This window comes from Salmo salar, unplaced genomic scaffold (genome assembly GCF_965601325.2).
Source record: "Salmo salar unplaced genomic scaffold, fSalSal1 ptg000648l, whole genome shotgun sequence".
Classification (NCBI taxonomy): Eukaryota; Metazoa; Chordata; class Actinopteri; order Salmoniformes; family Salmonidae; genus Salmo; species Salmo salar.
In genome coordinates, this window is record NW_027675452.1 from 63,630 (window position 1) to 85,996 (window position 22,367).

The window sequence follows — 22,367 nt, forward strand, 5'->3', positions numbered from 1 at the left end:
TGCTTGTTGTTCCCTCTGGCTAGTGATCTGTGTGATCTTCAGACCTGGGTTGAAATACTATGTGAAATAATTTCCATACTGAGTTAAACAGATGAGACTGAGTGGAGAGTTAGTACAGAACCCAGACTCACTGTGGCTAGAATAGAGATACTGTCAGGTCAATAAAAGGCTTTTAGATTTTAAAGATGTATACAGTCCTATAGACTCTCACAGCAGGGTTCACTCACATTGAACCCTAACCATTCCAATGTATTTAATAGAATAAAAAAACACCAAAATAAAAAAAACTATATTTATGGAAGTGGTGATTTTGCAAGGTTACTACAGGAAACATGCTTGTTTGGGTCCCCCGGGTGTGGAGACAGACGGGTTAATATACTGCAGTCTAACTGTGTGTGTGAATGACTAAATGAGAATAATTATTTTCCCTGCTCGATGTAACTTGATTTCCGGGTGGAAAACCAAATCCAACAGCCTCTGTGGACGTTTGTTCTCCTCCTTCGAACGGGAGATTTCTACCTGGTACTCGACTATCTTTTTTTCCAAAGACAGACGATATCTCCACAGCAGCCGCTATTAATCGCTGCGTAAGAAACGTATTCAACTCCATCTGTAATTTGGGAATTTTAGGGTCTGTAGAGCCACATGTCAACGAGGAAAATAAACCAACGATCTAGCTATTCACTTCCTGTTTTAGTTCTTCTTCGTCTTCTTCTTCTTCTTTGGGATTGGTTGTCGGATTGCATCCAACTTTAAGGTGCATACACCGCCATCTACTGTAGTGGTGTGTGACGCCATTCACGGCCTACCTACATTACATTCTTTGATACAATAATACAATATTGGGAAAAAGGGAAATTGCCACCCATTCCACTATTGAACCCTATCTAGTCCAACTCTAAACCAATGTGTTGAGAAGACATAACCCTAGCTCTCCCCCTGCAGCTGTTCTGCAGTACATCCTCGCAATCCCAAGTACTTCTCTACCACTGCCACCACAATCTCTATTTTCTGTGACTTTCAATTCATTTCTGCAGTACAATTGACAACCACCGCTATAAATGCTAAAAAGCCAACCTTACAAGCAAATTTTCTTCCCATCACGGTCTCTTGATCTCTGCCGATTCACAGGAATCCCCCCATGTTCCTCTACCACTCTCTTCCCTGCTTCAGCATAGACACTTCCTGTACTACTGTAACTAAGGCAACCTCAATCTGCCATTCTCTCACCAGACATCTCCCATCTCCAGCCCCATGATCACCCCCACAACTTTTCACATCATACAGGTTTCTCCGATCAAATAGCCTAACCCAAATAGAGCTCAATCAAATACAAAATGCACTGTCATGTTAACAAACAACATATCCTAAAAACAGGACAGGTCAATGTAAAATGGACAATATGGAATGGACAATCACAACCGTTGTCCAGGAGTTTCATCCCATTGTCATGATCAGTGGTTTCAAGTTTGTATCTGTACATTTTTGACAAGCTGATCATAGCGAAAAATAAAATACTTCTGCATTTCTCGCTGTGTAAACACATTGCAATAGGCTCCTAAAACTCCTGATAAAGTTGGGTAGCTGATATTCAGAGTTTAAATAGCCAAATGTATTAGTCACAGGAAACAGGACTAATAAAGCCAACGCAATGGCCTGTTTTACAAAACGGTGGGCCTACCACATCGAAGGGCATTCATAAAATTCCATTGCAGGCCGTCATGGTGGGCTACACCCCAGTAAGCACAAACCGACACATTTTGGACATCTTTTTTTGGTCCTGTCCGGACTTTTTGATGTTTTACAAATGATTGGCTTACCACATAGATGGGCATTCATAACATTACATTTTAGGCAACACTGTAGGCTACACCCCAGTAAGCACGGACCGACGTCGACACCTTCTGGATGTCTTTTTTTGGTGCTGTTCCCGGACCGGCCTTCAGTTCCACGGACATTGGTTTTTGGTCCGGTCTGGAACAAATCTGAACCATTCATAGACATCTTTCTTTGGTCCAGATTTTGTCCGGTCTAGAGAAGCCTTGATTTGGCCAAAACATAGACGTCTATAAATTACTTATTTTCAACTTTCATTCATAGCCAAAAATGAGCCTGATTTGAACATGAGCCTGATTTCAATGTCCAGAAAAGATGCCTTTTCACTGTCCTGGAAAATACATTTTCCCCTTTCATTCTGAACTTCAACGTCTTCAAAATACATATTTTAGACGGCATTTTATGTTCTCGCCAATGGCAGCAGAACGGCAAGGACCGGCCCTCCTGGTGACGACTCTGCATCAAAACTCAGCATGACACATCATTCTTCGTTTTCCCACCGGATCTACGTCTCATCAAACGGCAGTCGTCACAGACACTGGGGATCTTCAATTTCAACTGCTCCTCCTCAACACTTAATCAAATCAAATGTTATTGGTCACATACACATGGTTCGCAGATGTTATTGCGAGTGTAGAGGAATGCTTGTGCTTCTAGTTCCGACAGTGCAGTAATATCTAACAAGTAATCTAACAATTCCACAACAACTACCTTATACACACAAATCTAAGTAAAGGGGTGTAATAAGAACATATAAATATATGGATGAGTGATGACCGAGCGGCATAGGCAAGATGCAATAGATGGTATAAAATACAGTATATACATATGAGATGAGTGATGTAAGATAGGTAAACATTATTAAAGTGGCATTATTAAAGAGACTTGTGATCTATTTATTAAAGTGGCCAATGATTTTGCTTCTTCTTTTTATTATTGTTTGGTGTTTTGGAACCAAACTTCAATGTTGCACTTCCGTCACCTACTAGAAGTACGCTTCCTGTGCTCTTTTTTAGATGTTGTAGAAAGCTAGCTACCTGCAGTAACCCATCAACCCCGTATGGACGATCCACTGAGGTTAACGAATACTGGGGAATAAAATGTAAACGAATTTGTCACACCGTGTGAAAGAAAGGTTTTGAAGTTGGAGGCATATTTACTTCCAGTAGGTGGTGATAGTACACCATTTAAATTGTGTACCAAATGCCATAAAACAATATAGAAGAAGAAGAGGCAGAACGTGAACGGCTAGTGCTTTGGTTTGTTTACGTCGTGAATATAAAATGTCACGATTACAGTTCTTGAATGTGTTTCTTACCGAACGATTAACAGCGGTAGCTATGGAGATATCCGTTGTACTTGAACAACATTTAGGCGAGTACCAGGAAGAAATCTCCCGTTCAAATGAGGAGAACAAACGTCTACAGAGCCTGTTGGATTTGGTTTTCAGCTCCGAAATCAAGTTACAGCGCGAAGGTTTGCAATTATATAATGACACCTCAAAATGCACGAATCATATAGTTACTGTGGGCAACACTTATTGATCAAATACTTATACAAATGTAATCATTATGGGTTTTCTTTCCCCTCCCGCCAGACTCCCAGCAGCTCTCTCTTCTGGTCTCCGAAGAGGCCGTTCCCCCTGAGCAGCAGCACTGTGAGGAGGAGAGTAGCCCCAGTCTGGGGCAGGAGGACCCAGAGCCCACACAGATTAAAGGGGAACAGGAGGACCTCAGGACCAGTCAAGAGGAAGAGCAGCCTCAAGGGCTGGAACCTGATACCAAAGACCTCTTGATCCCTGCCTGTGTGAAAAGTGACTATGAACAGGACCCATCTCTGCCCTCACATCTTGACCAAACCTTGGAGAACAGAGAGAGAGACTCTCAACCCACCAACACAACTGAACAGATCAAAACAGAACCTGATGGAGAGGACTACAGAGTATCAGAACCAACCAGGGACTCTCAGCTCCTCTCTGAAGCCCAGGTAGAAAACATAGAAGAACATGTTGATGGGATGGAGAGACCCATTCCCCCTCCCTTCTCTCCAGACTCCCAGCAGCCCTCTCTCCCTGTCTCTAAAGAGGAGGTTCCCCCAGAGCAGCAGGAGAGAAGCCCCAGGCTGGGTCTGGAGGACCCAGAGCCCACAAAACAAGAGGAACTCTGGACGAATCAGGAGGAACAGCAGCTGGAATCTGACAGCAGAGTATCAGAACCAACCAGGGACTCTCAGCTCATCTCTGCAGTAAATCCAGAATGTTCTGCAGCTCTGGGTGAAAACAGAGTATGTGTTGATGAGGCAGTGGAGATGCTTATTCTCCTTTTCTTCCCTCCAGACTCCCAGCAGCTCTCTCTTCCTGTCTCCGAAGGGGCCGTTCCCCCTGAGCAGCAGCACTGTGAGCAGGAGAGTAGCCCCAGTCTGGGACAGGAGGACCCAGAGCCCACACAGATTAAAGAGGAACAGGAGGACCTCAGGACCAGTCAGGGGGAAGACCAGCCTCAAGGTCTGGAGTCTAAAATCAGAGTTTTAGAACCAACCAGCCTCTGCAGAGTATCAGAACCAATCAGCCTTTGCAGAGTTTTAGAACCAACCAGCCTTTGCAGAGTTTTAGAACCAACCAGCCTCTGCAGAGTATCAGAACCAACCAGCCTCTGCAGAGTTTTAGAACCAACCAGCCTCTGCAGAGTTTTAGAACCAACGTCTGTAGCAAATCCAGACTGTTCTGCAGCTCAGAGTGAAAAGACAGAAGAATACGTTGATGTGCTGGAGAGACCCATTCTACCTTCCTACCCTCCAGAACTCCCTGGCTTTGAAGAGGAGGTTCCCCCTGAGCAGCAAGAGAGGAGCCCCAGTCTGCAGCAGGAGGATCCAGAGCCCAAAAAGGTTAAAGACAAATGGGAGGAATTCAGGACCAGGCAGGAGGAAGAGCAGCTTCACATTGGGCTATCAGAACCAACACACTCTGTAGCAAATCCAGACTGTTCTGAAGCCCAGGTAGAAAACATAGAAGAACATGTTGATGGGATGGAGAGACCCATTCCCCCTCCCTTCTCTCCAGACTCCCAGCAGCCCTCTCTCCCTGTCTCTAAAGAGGAGGTTCCCCCAGAGCAGCAGGAGAGAAGCCCCAGGCTGGGTCTGGAGGACCCAGAGCCCACAAAACAAGAGGAACTCTGGACGAATCAGGAGGAACAGCAGCTGGAATCTGACAGCAGAGTATCAGAACCAACCAGGGACTCTCAGCTCATCTCTGCAGTAAATCCAGAATGTTCTGCAGCTCAGAGTGAAAATGGTAAAGTTCATCAGAGTCCCAGCACTTCTTCAGAACAAGTAAGATTATATTTAATTTATTATTAAACATGTTCAAAGGCACTCAGCACAAAAAAAAGCAGCATTTAATTCCAGAGACTACATGAGATTTTGAAAGCAATAGCAGAAAATGAATACTGAAAAATATAAACATGAATAAATGTAAAGTAATTTAAATATAAAGGATATACATTGTTTAAAATGCTGAACTCTATGACCATATCCAAGTTCCAAAACGGGGATCTCTGCTGTCCGTGAGTTTTCATATTACATTAATCTTTCCTTTTTGTTTCCCCCTTAGGATTCTAGTAATGTGGAATCAAATAAAGCATCTAATTTCTGTAACTGGAGTGACGAAAACATCTCAGTTACAGACAGCAACTCTTCAGACAGTAGCTCCTGCACTAAAGAAGACTCTGAGGCACGTAAACCAGCAAAGAGAACATGCCATTCTAGTGGTGTGCTGAATGAACCATCTGATTTGTCTAACTTATGTGATGAAAACAACCCGGGGACTGAGATCAGCCCTTCAGACGGCAACAAAGACATGAACATCCAAACAGACTCTGGGTCTCATAATCCAGCTAAGAGGATATGTCAGAGGGTGCATAGTGTTGCGGTAGCAAGACGTGGGAGTGGAGAGATGGCCTCCTGTTCCCATCCCAAAGTGCCAGGATCCACTCCAGATTACACCCACTGCATGCACTGTCAAGGTCTGTACATTCAAAAGTCACTATGGAAGCATGTCAGATACTGCCCTCTGAACCCCAATGCTGAAGAACCAAAACCTGGACAAAAGATGAGAATTCAGTCAGCAATGGCGTTTAAGTTGTGTCCTCAACCCGATTACGTCAGCACAGGTCTTTGGAAGATAGTTTGTGGTATGAACTCAAATGTCACACCTTGTAGGTCAGGCTAGCTCTCCAAGTGGATGGTTTGTTACACCTTGTAGGTCAGGCTAGCTCTCCAAGTGGATGGTTTGTTACACCTTGTAGGTCAGGCTAGCTCTCCAAGTGGATGGTTTGTTACACCTTGTAGGTCAGGCTAGCTCTCCAAGTGGATGGTTTGTTACACCTTGTAGGTCAGGCTAGCTCTCCAAGTGGATGGTTTGTTACACCTTGTAGGTCAGGCTAGCTCTCCAAGTGGATGGTTTGTTACACCTTGTAGGTCAGGCTAGCTCTCCAAGTGGATGGTTTGTTACACCTTGTAGGTCAGGCTAGCTCTCCAAGTGGATGGTTTGTTACACCTTGTAGGTCAGGCTAGCTCTCCAAGTGGATGGTTTGTTACACCTTGTAGGTCAGGCTAGCTCTCCAAGTGGATGGTTTGTTACACCTTGTAGGTCAGGCTAGCTCTCCAAGTGGATGGTTTGTTATACCTTGTAGGTCAGGCTAGCTCTCCAAGTGGATGGTTTGTTACACCTTGTAGGTCAGGCTAGCTCTCCAAGTGGATGGTTTGTTACACCTTGTAGGTCAGGCTAGCTCTCCAAGTGGATGGTTTGTTACACCTTGTAGGTCAGGCTAGCTCTCCAAGTGGATGGTTTGTTACACCTTGTAGGTCAGGCTAGCTCTCCAAGTGGATGGTTTGTTACACCTTGTAGGTCAGGCTAGCTCTCCAAGTGGATGGTTTGTTACACCTTGTAGGTCAGGCTAGCTCTCCAAGTGGATGGTTTGTTACACCTTGTAGGTCAGGCTAGCTCTCCAAGTGGATGGTTTGTTACACCTTGTAGGTCAGGCTAGCTCTCCAAGTGGATGGTTTGTTACACCTTGTAGGTCAGGCTAGCTCTCCAAGTGGATGGTTTGTTACACCTTGTAGGTCAGGCTAGCTCTCCAAGTGGATGGTTTGTTATACCTTGTATATACCTAATAATATTGGATTTTTTATACAGGTAATTGGCCTGGAAATGGTCATGTTTATTTGACCTATTCTTTCTTTTCTTTCTGTTATTTTTGCAATCTTTTCTCAACAGGTCCCCAGCCAACCCCTGTCACACAGGCACCCGGCCAGCCGACCCGTTGCACACGCACCCAGCCGATCCCTGTCGCAGTTGCACCCGGCCAGCCGACCCGTCGCACACGTGCCCAGCCGACCCGTCTCACACGCGCCCAGCCGACCCGTCGCACACGCGCCCAGCCGACCCGTCTCACAGGCGCCCAGCCGACCCGTCGCACAGGCGCCCAGCCGACCCGTCGCACAGGCGCCCAGCCGACCCGTCGCACAGGCGCCCAGCCGACCCGTCGCACAGGCGCCCAGCCGACCCGTCGCACAGGCGCCCAGCCGACCCGTCGCACAGGCGCCCAGCCGAGCCGTCGCACAGGCGCCCAGCCGAGCCGTCGCACAGGCGCCCAGCCGAGCCGTCGCACAGGCGCCCAGCCGAGCCGTCGCACAGGCACCCAGCCGAGCCGTCGCACAGGCACCCAGCCGACCCGAAGAAACGCTGTGAGATTAAAGTGGATCATTGATGAGGTAGCAGCAGTAGAGAAACACATGATGCCGTTCCTGGAAAGAGTAGCCGAGTTCCTGGAAAGAGGGACTGCCTCAAATGCCTCCAGTCAGAACCTGTGGCGCTCAAACACAGAAACCGGTTAGGCATTAAACTCTATGTACATAACAGAATCAAACGGAGACAGAGTACTGCAGGGAATTCAGGGGGCAGCAGCCCTGACCGGGACTCAAACTCAGGTCCAGAGACTGGCAACCCAACACCTTAGCCAAACAAAATGTTATTGTTCTTTGACTCAGTAATTGGTGCCTTCCGGGTGTGCTATAAAGTTCAGAAGTTATGGGCCAAGTTAGAAATCTGTCTGTCAGAAGTTTTACAATGTAAGTTTACTTTTAATGTCAATATGCATATTTCAAGACATGGAATGTCGGGGTGCTGTTAGATAACTAATGGGTTGGACAATATTATCTTCCTCACTTATATTGAATTAGATATTACTTAAATACTGCAAGTCAAATTATACTCCAACATTAAGAGAATGGAAGAATCAAACATTTTATTATTTAAATATTGAATACAATCTTTCTACAGACAGAAACAACATAAAATGGCCCCTTTTTTAAACTTGTTTTTCAACCCCTGAGAAACAGACAGTTACTGAAGCGTCCCTGGAGCAGTTTAGTGGTTCTGTGTCTTGCTCAAGGACACAACAGCAGGAGGATACCCAAAAGCCTACCAGAATTGTTCCATTCAGACTTGGGATTGAAAACAGTGACTTTCCAGTTGCAGGTCTGCTTCTAAGGACATGATCAATGAAATGTTACCTGGCTAAAACCATTTACTACAACTACTACATTAAACTGTTTTCCTTAGCTCGCTGACCAACCTAGTGTTGGGCTAAGGTTAGCAAAATTCACAGGTTTTTCAGAAATCCTGGTTGAAATATTCACAGAATCAGAAGGGATTAAGCATGAAATCCAGAATCCTTTATCCAGGATTTCCAGAATAGCTGTGAGTTTTGGGAAAGCTATCAGAATTTTGCAACCCCAGTTGGGCTTTATTAAAGTTACTATTAATGATCATCATCATCATTGTGAAATCTTTATTGATAGCTAAATACTGCTTCCTACATGGTCACTTTTATGATAGAATTGGGCAGGACTCAGTCATTTTGCCATTATAGAGATACCAATATATATATCATACATCCCAATTTAATGTCTGGTGTATGTCACATTACTCGACAACTTCATTTGGTGTCGAATTAGGGAGATAGCCTTACAATATGTGCCAATGTTACCCTAAATTGATTCGTTTTACTTTCCACAACAGACAGACTACTTTTGTGTGTTTTAGAATGGTTTGTTTTCTCGTGGATGCATTGTCATACACCTGAGAATAGTGGAAAAAGACATTGCCACAATCAAAACAAGGGCTTCATTCAAAAATGGAAATTCAAGACAGTTTATCGAAACATGATTAGTACCATTATTATAACACACAAATACAGTCTCATATCTCCAAAACATCTAGTTTATGTATGAAACCACTGTCATATAATGATCTGTCATGTATTAACTCAACTCTGTTACATTAATAGAGACAGAGCCTTCAGAAGGTATTCGCACCCCTTTACGTTTTTCCACATTTTGTGTTACAGCCTGAATTTAAAATAGATTCAATTGAGATTTGTCACTGACCTACACACAATATCTCATCATGTCAAAGTGGAATTCGTTTTTTAGTTTTTATTTTACAAATTAGATTAGATATTTCATTTTCAATAAATGTGCAAATATTTCTAAAAACATGTTTCCACTTTGTCATTATGGGGTATTGTGTGTAGATGGGTGGGGAAAAACATTTAATCCAGGATGTTACACAACAAAATGTGGAATAAGTCAAGTGGTATAAATGCTTTCTGAAGGCATTTATACCACTTGACTTATTCCACAGAGAGACAGGAGTTAACATGTTTAGTGGTAGATGATACAGGTCTTAACTTAGACCAAAATGAATGAACCCTTCACAGAACACTTGATACAGGTCTTGACTTTGACCAAAATGAATGAACCCTTTACAGAACACTTGATACAGGTCTTGACTTTGACCAGAGTGAATGAACCCTTTACAGAACACTTTCGACGACTTGATCACGGCTTTTACACACGCTGATGTAGTCTGTTTTGCTGGCTGGGATAGGGAGGTCCTCCTGACTGACGAGAGACGAACAGAGGTAGGGGCTGCCAGGGGTGCAGAGTGGGTCGATGTAAGACAACTCCCTCTCTCTCTCCTTCCCCTTCCTCCTCTCCGACGCCATGTCAATCTGGAGCTCAAGCTGCTTCCTAGGTCCCCCCGTCCCCATCTTGATTGACGGACGCCTGCTCCGGCTCTGAGACCTCCAGTAGCTATTGCTGTTGTAGGACGGGAGTCCCTCCTTTTTTAGGCGAAAACTCTTCTCTTTCTCCACAAGCATTAGGCCCTGGTCCTCTCCCCCCTCTGTGTCCCCCCTCTTCTCTCCTGGACCCTCGGCCCGCAAGCCTGGTGTAGATTGCGTGCTGTGTTGGTGGGTCATATTCTTCAGTTTCATCTTCTGACTCGTCAGCTGCTGTTGCACTTTGCTCTGCTGCCTGTGGGTGGCGCTGTGGCTGTAGTACACAGACCTGGGCACCGGCCTGGCCTTGAATGCCCTCCTCTCTTTGGCCACCAGGTTCTCCAGTTCCACTTCAATCCTCTGCTCCCTCTTCCTCCTCTCTCTCTCCAGGAAGCTGAACGGTCTCTGGGGTGAGCAGGAGGAGGCCCGTTGGTTGCCACCGCTGACCGAGACATACCGATAATTACTAAAGTTAACTCCGTGGTTACCGGGATTGTAACCGGGTCGCTGGCTGAGGCGGCAGCTGATGACATCGTAGAGCGGCAGGCGAGTGTGGGCGGGCGCCGGCGAGGCCCTGAACTTCATGCCGCACTCCCTCAGCTCGTCCAGCTCCCGGCGCAGCAGCAAGTTCTCCAGCTCCACCTCCGAACGCGTCCTGACCTTAATAACAATAATACATCAATATTACATTAGTTGTATATAGTACTTTTAACCCAAACACCCAGAGGGACATTTGCTCAGCACGTCTGGCATACATATAGTGTATTTATGACACGCAGTACATTCCCTATGGAATGCTATGTTACATTATTAATTCAAGACTCTTTAGGGAACAATACAACTAAACAAAACCTCCTCACCTTCCTCCTCTTCTTCTCCTCCTCCCTCATCATCATCCTGAACGGCTTGGGGACGGTCACAGTCCCCCTGGAGTTATCAGGACCTCTATCCCCCCTATAGCTCTCTCCTCTGGTTCTCCTCCCTGTCTTGCTCAGGTTTCCTCCCTGGTTTCTGCCCTGGCTCTTGGGGCAGCAGCCTCTCAGCTGGAGCTGGATCTGGAGCTGGCTCCTAGATGGTGAAGTAGAGGATGGCTGCTTATGGGCGGTGGTGGTGGTGGTGGTGGTCATACTCTCTGGACAGCAGGACTGACTGTCCCTGTGGGGGAACAATAGTAAAACAAAGCTTCAATTGCAACGTATATCTTCTAGTGAATGCTTTGATGCCTTGTTTCATTTTTTGATGTGATTGACCTTTGGCTCCAAGCACCCTTTCATGTATTTACGCAAGAGGATAAGAGTTGAGCACATTGATTATTTTTGAAAAAATAATTCATACAGTTAAAAACAATTTAATGTATAAAGTACCACAGAGGAAGTCACATTCTCTCTCTTTACCTGAGACTGTTCCTGAGGGGTTTGTCCTTCCTGCTCCAGGCCCTGGGGCTGTGGCTGTCATCTACAATCAGAAAGAGACAAAATAGTGAACTATTAAAAATGTGACCTTGATGGATGGATTGAGTGATTTTGTGTAGACCTACAATGCCTTCAGAAAGTATTCACGCCCCTTTACTTATTCCACATTTTGTTTGTGTAACAGCCTGAATTTAAAATTGAGTTCAGCTTTTTTTTGACACTGTTCTACACACAATACCCCATAATGTCAAAGTGGAATTATGTTTTTTTCACATTTTTTACTAATTCATTAAAATGAAAAGCAGAAATGTCTTGAGTCAATAAATATTCAACCCCTTTGTTATGGCATGCATAAATAAGTTCAGGAGTGCTTAACAATTCACATAAGTTCCATGGACTCACTGTCTGCGATGTGTGGGGTACTAATCATCTCTGTACCCCACACATACAGTTATCTGTAAGGTCCCACAGTCGAGCAGTGAATTTTAAACACAGATTCAACCACAAAGACCAGAGAAGTTTCCCAATGCCTCACAAAGAAGGGCACCTATTGGTAGATGGGTAAAAATTCAAAACCAGACATTGAATATCCTTTAAGCATGGTGAAGTTATTAATAACACTTTGGATGTTGTATCAATACACCCAGTCACTACAACGATACAGGTGTCCTTCCTAACTCAGTTGCCGGAGAGGATGGAAACCTCTCAGGGATTTCACCATGAGGCCAATGGTGACTTTAAAACAGTTACAGAGATGAATGGCTGTAATAGGAGATAACTGAGGATGGATCAACAGCATTGTAGTTACTCCACAATACTAACCTAATTGACAGAGTGAAAAGAAGGAAGCCTGTACAGAATAAAAAATATTCCAAAACATGCATCCTGTTTGCAACAAGTCTTATGTTTGGGGCAAATACAACACATATATTTTTTGCTCCATATTTTCAAGCCTAGTGGTGACTGCATTATGTTATGGGTATGCTTGTAATCATTAAGGATTGGAAGTTTTTCAGGATAAAAAAAAATAAATGAAATAAGCACAGGAAGATAAGCGCAGGAAAATCCTAGTGGAAAACCTGGTTCAGTCTGCTTTCCACCAGACACTGGGAGATGAATTCACCTTTCAGCAGGACAATAACCGAAAACACAACACCAAATCTACACTGGAGTTGCTTACCAAGAAGACATTATACAATCCAGGTGTGCAAAGTTCTTAGAGACTTACAGGTGTGACCGCTGGCAAAGGGGATTCTAACATGTATTGACTCAGGGGTGTGAATACTTATTTAAATGAGATACTGTATTTCTGTATTTAATTTCCAATAAATGTAAAAAGAAAATATTATAAAAACATGTTTTCACTTTGTCATTATGGGGTATTGTGTGTAGATGGGTGAAGATTTTTTTTATTTAATCAATTTTGAATTCAGGCTGTAACACAGCAAAATATGGAATGAGTCAAGGGATTTGAATGCTTTCTGAAGGCACTGTTTATACACAGTACATACATTTATTTTTTAAACGTGACCAGGATTTCACAATAAAGTCAGAAACTTACTGTATTTCCATTTAGTGAACGTTTTGCTGAATTATTTACAAAAATATTGACAACGGTAGGAGAAGATTAGCATATTATGTTACAGCAGGGGACATATTTATGACATGCTGTTTATGGCTCTTTTTCCCACTGACCTCTCTCTTCCAGCAGCAGTTCATAATGGTTATCCTCCTCTCCTCCGTCTCCACCAACACCGTCTCCTGATTGGTCAGACACGTCACTGGACGTCTCCTCGTGGAAGTTATTAAGCTCCTCGTCTGAAAGGATTCTCTGCAGTCGCCTCACTGGCATAGAGCCAGAGCTCTGGCTTTCCGACGCGACACTGAGAGATAGGAGAGATTGAGTACCATTTAAGATGAGCTTTCATTGTTGCTACCATGGAAAAAGTATCAAGCGCATCACGGTTAAAGCCCTCCTTATGATGTGAAACACTAAAATACCGTTTTCAAAAGCACAACAAAACAAACACTGATGTTTTTGTTCCCCCAAATACTACTCTGGACAAAAATATAAATGCAACAATTTCAAAGATTTTACTGAATAACAGTTCATATAAGGAAATCAGTCAAGTGAAATAAATTCATTAGGCGCTAATCTATGGATTTCACATGACTGGGCAGGGGCACAGCCATGGGTGGGCCTGGGAAGGCATAGCCCTCAGCTCATGAAACATGGAATCAACACATTACATGTTGCATTTATATTTTGGTTCAGTATAATAAACACTTCATTTTCCCCTGTCTTGTAAAAAGGTAGCACAAGGTTACATAGCCTACAACTACTTAACTAAAAACTAAATTCCATTTCAAAAGGTACAGTACTAAAAGCCATGATATCAGACCTGGGCTGGAGATCCTGTATGTCTCTGCCCTCTCTCTCCAAACACTTGTGCTCCTCATCGTCCTTCTTGTTGACCTTTGACCTTTTACAGATATACATCTTCTCCAGCTCAGCCATGTTCCTCAGATGGGTTCTCTGCAGCTGCTCCAGCCTCTGGTAGTAGTCCTGGTGGGGGAAGAGGAACACCCACATTTAGGACCAGGATTGAATCCGTTCGCCTGGTTATGCACCTTTTAAAGACAATGTCCCCACGGTCCCGGACACCACATTCATGGTAAACTCTGCATTTGTTGGCTCAATCTGAAATGACCTTCTATGTCAAAGCGCACACTGATTGGATAGAATCCCAACCTTTTGATTCAGACAATCTTTTGACCCTTTTCACACTACCAAGCCAAACCAAACCAAGCCAAACCAAGCCAAAATAACCAAACCAAGCCAAAATAACCAAGCCAAACCAAACCAAGCCAAAATAACCAAACCAAACCAAGCCAAAATAACCAAACCAAACCAAACCAAGCCAAACCAAGCCAAAATAACCAAACCAAGCCAAGCCAAACCAAAATAACCAAACCAAACCAAGCCAAACCAAGCCAAAATAACCAAGCCAAACCAAACCAAGCCAAACCAAACCAAGCCAAACCAAGCCAAACCAAGCCAAGCCAAGCCAAGCCATAGTAGCTGGAACCGTGCTAGAAAGGATCAGGTAAAGATAAAAATTGCCAGGCCACAGCATTAAAGTTTGGGTTGCTTAAAAGATTGCAAAAACGGCAGCAAAGAATGGAAAATCATTTCACAATGCAAATCACATCGCTTCTTTTACACTACTGTAACATCTTTAGATTTCACTTTTTGGCTCAACAGGAGTTGACGATTTTGCAGCTGAAACAACCAGAGAAAGACAGAAAAAATGAATAGGTTAAATAAACATGACCATTTCCAGGCAAATTACCTGTATAAAAAATCCAATATTATTAGGTATATACAAGGTATAACAAACCATCCACTTGGAGAGCTAGCCTGACCTACAAGGTATAACAAACCATCCACTTGGAGAGCTAGCCTGACCTACAAGGTGTAACAAACCATCCACTTGGAGAGCTAGCCTGACCTACAAGGTGTAACAAACCATCCACTTGGAGAGCTAGCCTGACCTACAAGGTGTAACAAACCATCCACTTGGAGAGCTAGCCTGACCTACAAGGTGTAACAAACCATCCACTTGGAGAGCTAGCCTGACCTACAAGGTGTAACAAACCATCCACTTGGAGAGCTAGCCTGACCTACAAGGTGTAACAAACCATCCACTTGGAGAGCTAGCCTGACCTACAAGGTGTGACATTTGAGTTCATACCACAAACTATCTTCCAAAGACCTGTGCTGACGTAATCGGGTTGAGGACACAACTTAAACGGCATTGCTGACTGAATCCTCATCTTTTGTCCAGGTTTTGGTTCTTCAGCATTGGGGTTCAGAGGGCAGTATCTGACATGCTTCCATAGTGACTTTTGAATGTACAGACCTTGACAGTGCATGCAGTGGGTGTAATCTGGAGTGGATCCTGGCACTTTGGGATGGGAACAGGAGGCCATCTCTCCACTCCCACGTCTTGCTACCGCAACACTATGCACCCTCTGACATATCCTCTTAGCTGGATTATGAGACCCAGAGTCTGTTTGGATGTTCATGTCTTTGTTGCCGTCTGAAGGGCTGATCTCAGTCCCCGGGTTGTTTTCATCACATAAGTTAGACAAATCAGATGGTTCATTCAGCACACCACTAGAATGGCATGTTCTCTTTGCTGGTTTACGTGCCTCAGAGTCTTCTTTAGTGCAGGAGCTACTGTCTGAAGAGTTGCTGTCTGTAACTGAGATGTTTTCGTCACTCCAGTTACAGAAATTAGATGCTTTATTTGATTCCACATTACTAGAATCCTAAGGGGGAAACAAAAAGGAAAGATTAATGTAATATGAAAACTCACGGACAGCAGAGATCCCATTTTGGAACGTAGATATGTTCGTAGAGTTATCATGTTAAACAATGTACAGTGCATTCGGAAAGAGGGTGGCAGGGTAGCCTAGTGGTTAGAGCGTTGGGCTAGTAATCGAAAGTTCAAATCCCCGCGCTGACAAGGTACAAATCTGTCGTTCTGGCAGTTAACCCACTATTCCTAGGCCGTTATTGAAAATAAGAATTTGTTCTTAACTGACTTGCCTAGTTAAAAAAAAGGTAAAAAAAAAAATCTATAAATAAATTCTGACCCCTTGAATTTTTCCCCTTTTTTTAACATTACAGCCTTATTCTAAAATTTGTAAAATACTTTTTCCCCCTCATCAATCTACACACAATACCCCATAATGACAAAGCAAAAACAGGTTTAGAAATTTTAGCAAATGTATAAAAAAAAAGAAACATACCTTATTTACATAAGTATTCAGACCCTTTGCTATGAGACTCGAAATTGTCAGAGCAAAAACCAAGCCATGAGGTCGAAGGAATTGTCCGTAGAGCTCAGAGACAGGATTGCGTTGAGGCAGAGATCTGGGGAATGGTACCAAAACATTTCTGCAGCATTGAAGGTTCCCAAGAACACAGTGGCCTCCATCATTCTTAAATGGAAGAAGTTTGGAACCACTAAGACTCTTCCTAGAGCTGTCCGCCCGGCCAAACTGAGCAATCGGGGGAGAAGGGCCTTGGTCAGGGAGGTGACAAAGAACCCGATGGTCACTCTGACAGAGCTCCTCTGTGGAGATGGGAGAACCTTCCAGAAGGACAACCATCTCTACAGCACTCCACCAATCAGGTCTTTATGGTAGAGTGGCCAGACAGAAGCCACTCCTCAGTAAAAAGCACATGACAGCCACTTGGAGTTTGCCAAAAGACACCTAGACTCTCAGACCATGAGAAACAACATTTTCTGGTCTGATGAAACCAAGATTGAACTCTTTAGCCTGAATGCCAAGCGTCACATCTGGAGGAAACCTGGCACCATCCCTACGGTGACGCATGGTGGTGGCAGGGACTGGAAGACTAGTCAAGATTGAAGGAAAGATGAACAGAGCAAAGTACAGAGAGATCCTTGATGAAAACTTGGTCCAGAGCACTCAGGACCTCAGACTGGGACGAAGGTTCACCTTCCAACAGGACAACAACGCAGGAGTGGCTTCGGGACAAGTCTCTGAATGTCCTTGAGTTGCACAGCCAGAGCCCGGAATTGAACATCTCAGGACAGACCTGAAAATAGCTGTACAGCGACGCTACCCATCCAATGCGACAGAGCTTGAGAGGATCTGCAGAGAAGAATGGGAGAAACTCCCCAAATACAGGTGTGCCAAGCTTGTAGCATCATCCCCAAGAAGACTCGAGGTTGTAAACGCTGCCAAAGGTGCTTCAACAAAGTACTGCGTAAAAGGACTGAATACTTGTGTATATGTGAATGTGCAAATTTATAAAAACCTGCTTTTGCTTTGTCATTATGGGGTATTGTGTATTGATTGATGAGGGGGGAAAAAACTATTTAATCCATTTTAGAATAAGGCTGTAACGTAACAAAATGTGGAAAAAGGGGTATGAATTCTTTACCAATGCACTGTACGTGGGCCATTCCGTGGGAATGAGACTCAGATTTTTCACATTAAAATGTACACTACATGACCAGAAGTATGTGGACACCTGCTCGTCAAACATCTCATTCCAAAATCCTGAGCATTAATATGGAGTTGGTCCCCCCCTTTTCTGCTATAACAGCCTCCACTCTTCTGGGAAGGCTTTCCACTAGATGTTGGAACATTGCCCGCAGGGACTTGCTTCCATTCAGCCACAAGAGCATGAGTGAGGTCGGGCACTGATATTGGGAGATTAGGCCTGGCTTGCAGTCGGCATTCCATTTCATCCAAAAGGTGTTTGATGGGGTTGAGGTCAGGGCTCTGTGCAGGCCAGTCAAGTTCTTCCACGCCAATCTCGACAAACCATTTCTGTATGGACTTCGCTTTGTGCACGGGGGTATTGTCATGTTGAAACAGGAAAGGGCCTTTCCCAAACTGTTTCCACAAAGTTGGAAGCACAGAATCGTCTAGAATGTCAATGTATGCTGTAGCATTAAGATTTCCCTTCTCTGGAACTAAGGGGCCTAGCCTGAACCATGAAAAACAGCCCCAGACCATTATTCTTCCTTCAGCAAACTTTACAGTTGGCACTATGCATTCGGACAGGTAGCGTTCTCCGGTCATCCGTCAAACCCAGATTTGTCCATCGGACTTCCAGATGGTGAGGCGTGATTCATCACTCCAGAGAACGTGTTTCCACTGCTCCAGAGTCCAATGGTGGCGAACTTTACACCACATGGTGATCTTAGGCTTGTGTGCAGCTGCTCGGCCGTGGAGACTCATTTAAATGAAGCTCCGACGAACAGTTAATTGTGCTGACGTTGCTTCCAGAGGCAGTTTGGAACTTGGTAGTGAGTGTTGCAACCGAGGACAGATGATTTTTAAGCTCTACGCGCTTCAGCACTTGGCGGTCCTGCTCTGTGAACTTGTGTGGCCTACCACTTCGCGGCTGAGCCGTTGTTACTCCTTGACGTTTCCACTTCACAATAACAGCACTTACAGTTGACCGGGCAGCTGTAGCAGGGCACAAATTTGACCAACTGACTTGTTGTAAATGTGGCATCCTATGACGGCGCCACGTTGAAAGTCACTAAGCTCTTCAGTAAGGCCATTCTACTGCCAATGTTTGTCTATGGAGATTGCATGGCAGTGTGCTCGATTTTACACACCTGTCAGCAACGGGTTTAGCTGAAATAGCCGAAGCCACTAATTTAAAGGGGTGTCCACATACTTTGTATATATAGTGCATGTCAAACAAAAAACAATGATTGCAAGGTTAAACAAACCATACAACTACTGTATGCACAAGGACAACCTTGAACAATTTCCACAGAATGTTTTACAAAAACACATTTACTGGAAGACCAGTACAGATAAAACGTTTGGTAACAGAATGACGGTTTGTGCCGTTGGTGCCGTCATTCTGATACCAGAATTTGCATCTACAAAAGTAGTCCTTGTGCATAGAGTTGTATGGTTTGTTTCACTTTGCAATCATTGATTTTTGTTTGACATACATTTAATGACTTTCTCCAACTTGACAGTATTTAGAAGTGTGCTGTTTTGGGTTCACCCAAGGAGTACTATAGACACACATTCTATTTGGTTGAGATTTTGCTTGGGATTTTGCTTGCAAATGTAATGTCCATAACGCTGGAATTGTCCATATACTTTATATTTAAAATGTACTTTAAAATGTATATATTCATGTTCATATTTTTTTTTTTGTATTCATTTTCTGTAAGGAAATTGCTTTCAAAATCTCATGTAATCACTTGGCTGTTTTCTCTACAATTAAATGCTGCCTTTTTGTGCTGTTCTACATGTTTACTAATACATTAAATTAAATATAATCTTACTTGTTCTGAAGAAGTGCTGGGACTCTGATGAACTTTACCATTTTCACTCTGAGCTGCAGAACATTCTGGATTTACTGCAGAGAGGAGCTGAGAGTCCCTGGTTGGTTCTGATACTCTGTAGTCCTCTCCATCAGGTTCTGTTTTGATCTGTTCAGTTGTGTTGGTGGGTTGAGAGTCTCTCTCTCTGTTCTCCAAGGTTTGGTCAAGATGTGAGGGCAGAGATGGGTCCTGTTCATAGTCACTTTTCACACAGGCAGGGATCAAGAGGTCTTTGGTATCAGGTTCCAGCCCTTGAGGCTGCTCTTCCTCTTGACTGGTCCTGAGGTCCTCCTGTTCCCCTTTAATCTGTGTGGGCTCTGGGTCCTCCTGCCCCAGACTGGGGCTACTCTCCTCCTCACAGTGCTGCTGCTCAGGGGGAACGGCCTCTTCGGAGACCGGAAGAGAGAGCTGCTGGGAGTCTGGAGGGAAGAAAAGGAAAACAAATCAAATCAGAGTTTATTCACGTACAGCAGGATACAGCAGGTGTAAACAGTACCGCGAAACGCCTGACTGCAAGCTCTTCCTTAACAATGCAGTTCAGAGGCTGGTGTGAGGTGCTATAGGAGCAATCAACGGAACTGAGTCCAACGTGGATTCTATATGATTAATACTGTTCCATTTATTCCATTCCAGCCATTACAATAAGCCCATCCTCCTAAAACTCCTCCCACCAGCCTCCTCTGATGCAGTTATACTGGTCATATAAAATGTAATACACGAGAATAAAAAAAAAGAAATGGGGGTGATAGGTTGAAGATACTGTATCCCTGGAAAAAGGATGTTTCTATCACCCTGCTGAGGCGCATGACACACACCACACACACACACACACACACACACACACACACACACACACACACGATGCTTGTTGTTCCCTCTGGCTAGTGATCTGTGTGATCTTCAGACCTGGGTTGAAATACTATGTGAAATAATTTCCATACTGAGTTAAACAGATGAGACTGAGTGGAGAGTTAGTACAGAACCCAGACTCACTGTGGCTAGAATAGAGATACTGTCAGGTCAATAAAAGGCTTTTAGATTTTAAAGATGTATACAGTCCTATAGACTCTCACAGCAGGGTTCACTCACATTGAACCCTAACCATTCCAATGTATTTAATAGAATAAAAAAACACCAAAATAAAAAAAACTATATTTATGGAAGTGGTGATTTTGCAAGGTTACTACAGGAAACATGCTTGTTTGGGTCCCCCGGGTGTGGAGACAGACGGGTTAATATACTGCAGTCTAACTGTGTGTGTGAATGACTAAATGAGAATAATTATTTTCCCTGCTCGATGTAACTTGATTTCCGGGTGGAAAACCAAATCCAACAGCCTCTGTGGACGTTTGTTCTCCTCCTTCGAACGGGAGATTTCTACCTGGTACTCGACTATCTTTTTTTCCAAAGACAGACGATATCTCCACAGCAGCCGCTATTAATCGCTGCGTAAGAAACGTATTCAACTCCATCTGTAATTTGGGAATTTTAGGGTCTGTAGAGCCACATGTCAACGAGGAAAATAAACCAACGATCTAGCTATTCACTTCCTGTTTTAGTTCTTCTTCGTCTTCTTCTTCTTCTTTGGGATTGGTTGTCGGATTGCATCCAACTTTAAGGTGCATACACCGCCATCTACTGTAGTGGTGTGTGACGCCATTCACGGCCTACCTACATTACATTCTTTGATACAATAATACAATATTGGGAAAAAGGGAAATTGCCACCCATTCCACTATTGAACCCTATCTAGTCCAACTCTAAACCAATGTGTTGAGAAGACATAACCCTAGCTCTCCCCCTGCAGCTGTTCTGCAGTACATCCTCGCAATCCCAAGTACTTCTCTACCACTGCCACCACAATCTCTATTTTCTGTGACTTTCAATTCATTTCTGCAGTACAATTGACAACCACCGCTATAAATGCTAAAAAGCCAACCTTACAAGCAAATTTTCTTCCCATCACGGTCTCTTGATCTCTGCCGATTCACAGGAATCCCCCCATGTTCCTCTACCACTCTCTTCCCTGCTTCAGCATAGACACTTCCTGTACTACTGTAACTAAGGCAACCTCAATCTGCCATTCTCTCACCAGACATCTCCCATCTCCAGCCCCATGATCACCCCCACAACTTTTCACATCATACAGGTTTCTCCGATCAAATAGCCTAACCCAAATAGAGCTCAATCAAATACAAAATGCACTGTCATGTTAACAAACAACATATCCTAAAAACAGGACAGGTCAATGTAAAATGGACAATATGGAATGGACAATCACAACCGTTGTCCAGGAGTTTCATCCCATTGTCATGATCAGTGGTTTCAAGTTTGTATCTGTACATTTTTGACAAGCTGATCATAGCGAAAAATAAAATACTTCTGCATTTCTCGCTGTGTAAACACATTGCAATAGGCTCCTAAAACTCCTGATAAAGTTGGGTAGCTGATATTCAGAGTTTAAATAGCCAAATGTATTAGTCACAGGAAACAGGACTAATAAAGCCAACGCAATGGCCTGTTTTACAAAACGGTGGGCCTACCACATCGAAGGGCATTCATAAAATTCCATTGCAGGCCGTCATGGTGGGCTACACCCCAGTAAGCACAAACCGACACATTTTGGACATCTTTTTTTGGTCCTGTCCGGACTTTTTGATGTTTTACAAATGATTGGCTTACCACATAGATGGGCATTCATAACATTACATTTTAGGCAACACTGTAGGCTACACCCCAGTAAGCACGGACCGACGTCGACACCTTCTGGATGTCTTTTTTTGGTGCTGTTCCCGGACCGGCCTTCAGTTCCACGGACATTGGTTTTTGGTCCGGTCTGGAACAAATCTGAACCATTCATAGACATCTTTCTTTGGTCCAGATTTTGTCCGGTCTAGAGAAGCCTTGATTTGGCCAAAACATAGACGTCTATAAATTACTTATTTTCAACTTTCATTCATAGCCAAAAATGAGCCTGATTTGAACATGAGCCTGATTTCAATGTCCAGAAAAGATGCCTTTTCACTGTCCTGGAAAATACATTTTCCCCTTTCATTCTGAACTTCAACGTCTTCAAAATACATATTTTAGACGGC

The 22,367-nt window shown here is 43.8% G+C and overlaps 2 protein-coding genes across 4 annotated transcripts; one reads left to right on the plus strand and one right to left on the minus strand.

Moving 5' to 3' along the window:
- Window positions 1–2,840: 2,840 nt before the first annotated feature.
- LOC145877047 (uncharacterized) lies at window positions 2,841–6,132 on the plus strand. Its single transcript, XM_082972343.1, has 3 exons — window positions 2,841–3,312; window positions 3,434–5,163; window positions 5,444–6,132. The coding sequence occupies exons 1-3, from the start codon at window positions 3,120–3,122 to the stop codon at window positions 6,059–6,061; spliced, it is 2,541 nt and encodes an 846-aa protein (XP_082828469.1). The 5' UTR covers window positions 2,841–3,119; the 3' UTR covers window positions 6,062–6,132.
- Window positions 6,133–8,118: 1,986 nt separating this feature from the next.
- On the minus strand, window positions 8,119–20,022 carry LOC145877050 (uncharacterized). 3 transcript variants are annotated; one of them, XM_082972350.1, is made up of 7 exons: window positions 19,234–20,021; window positions 15,292–15,703; window positions 13,771–13,934; window positions 13,064–13,251; window positions 11,351–11,411; window positions 10,817–11,111; window positions 8,119–10,616 (listed from the first exon to the last, which is right to left on the minus strand). In XM_082972350.1, exons 3-7 carry the CDS (start codon window positions 13,884–13,886, stop codon window positions 9,711–9,713), a joined length of 1,566 nt encoding a protein of 521 aa, XP_082828476.1. In that variant the 5' UTR covers window positions 13,887–13,934; window positions 15,292–15,703; window positions 19,234–20,021; the 3' UTR covers window positions 8,119–9,710. The 3 variants fall into 3 exon arrangements, with proteins under 3 accessions (XP_082828476.1, XP_082828477.1, XP_082828475.1); XM_082972351.1 differs by lacking the exon at window positions 15,292–15,703 and having other exon boundaries at window positions 19,234–20,022; XM_082972349.1 differs by lacking the exons at window positions 15,292–15,703; window positions 19,234–20,021 and having other exon boundaries at window positions 13,771–14,379.
- Between the last annotated feature and the right edge of the window lie 2,345 nt (window positions 20,023–22,367).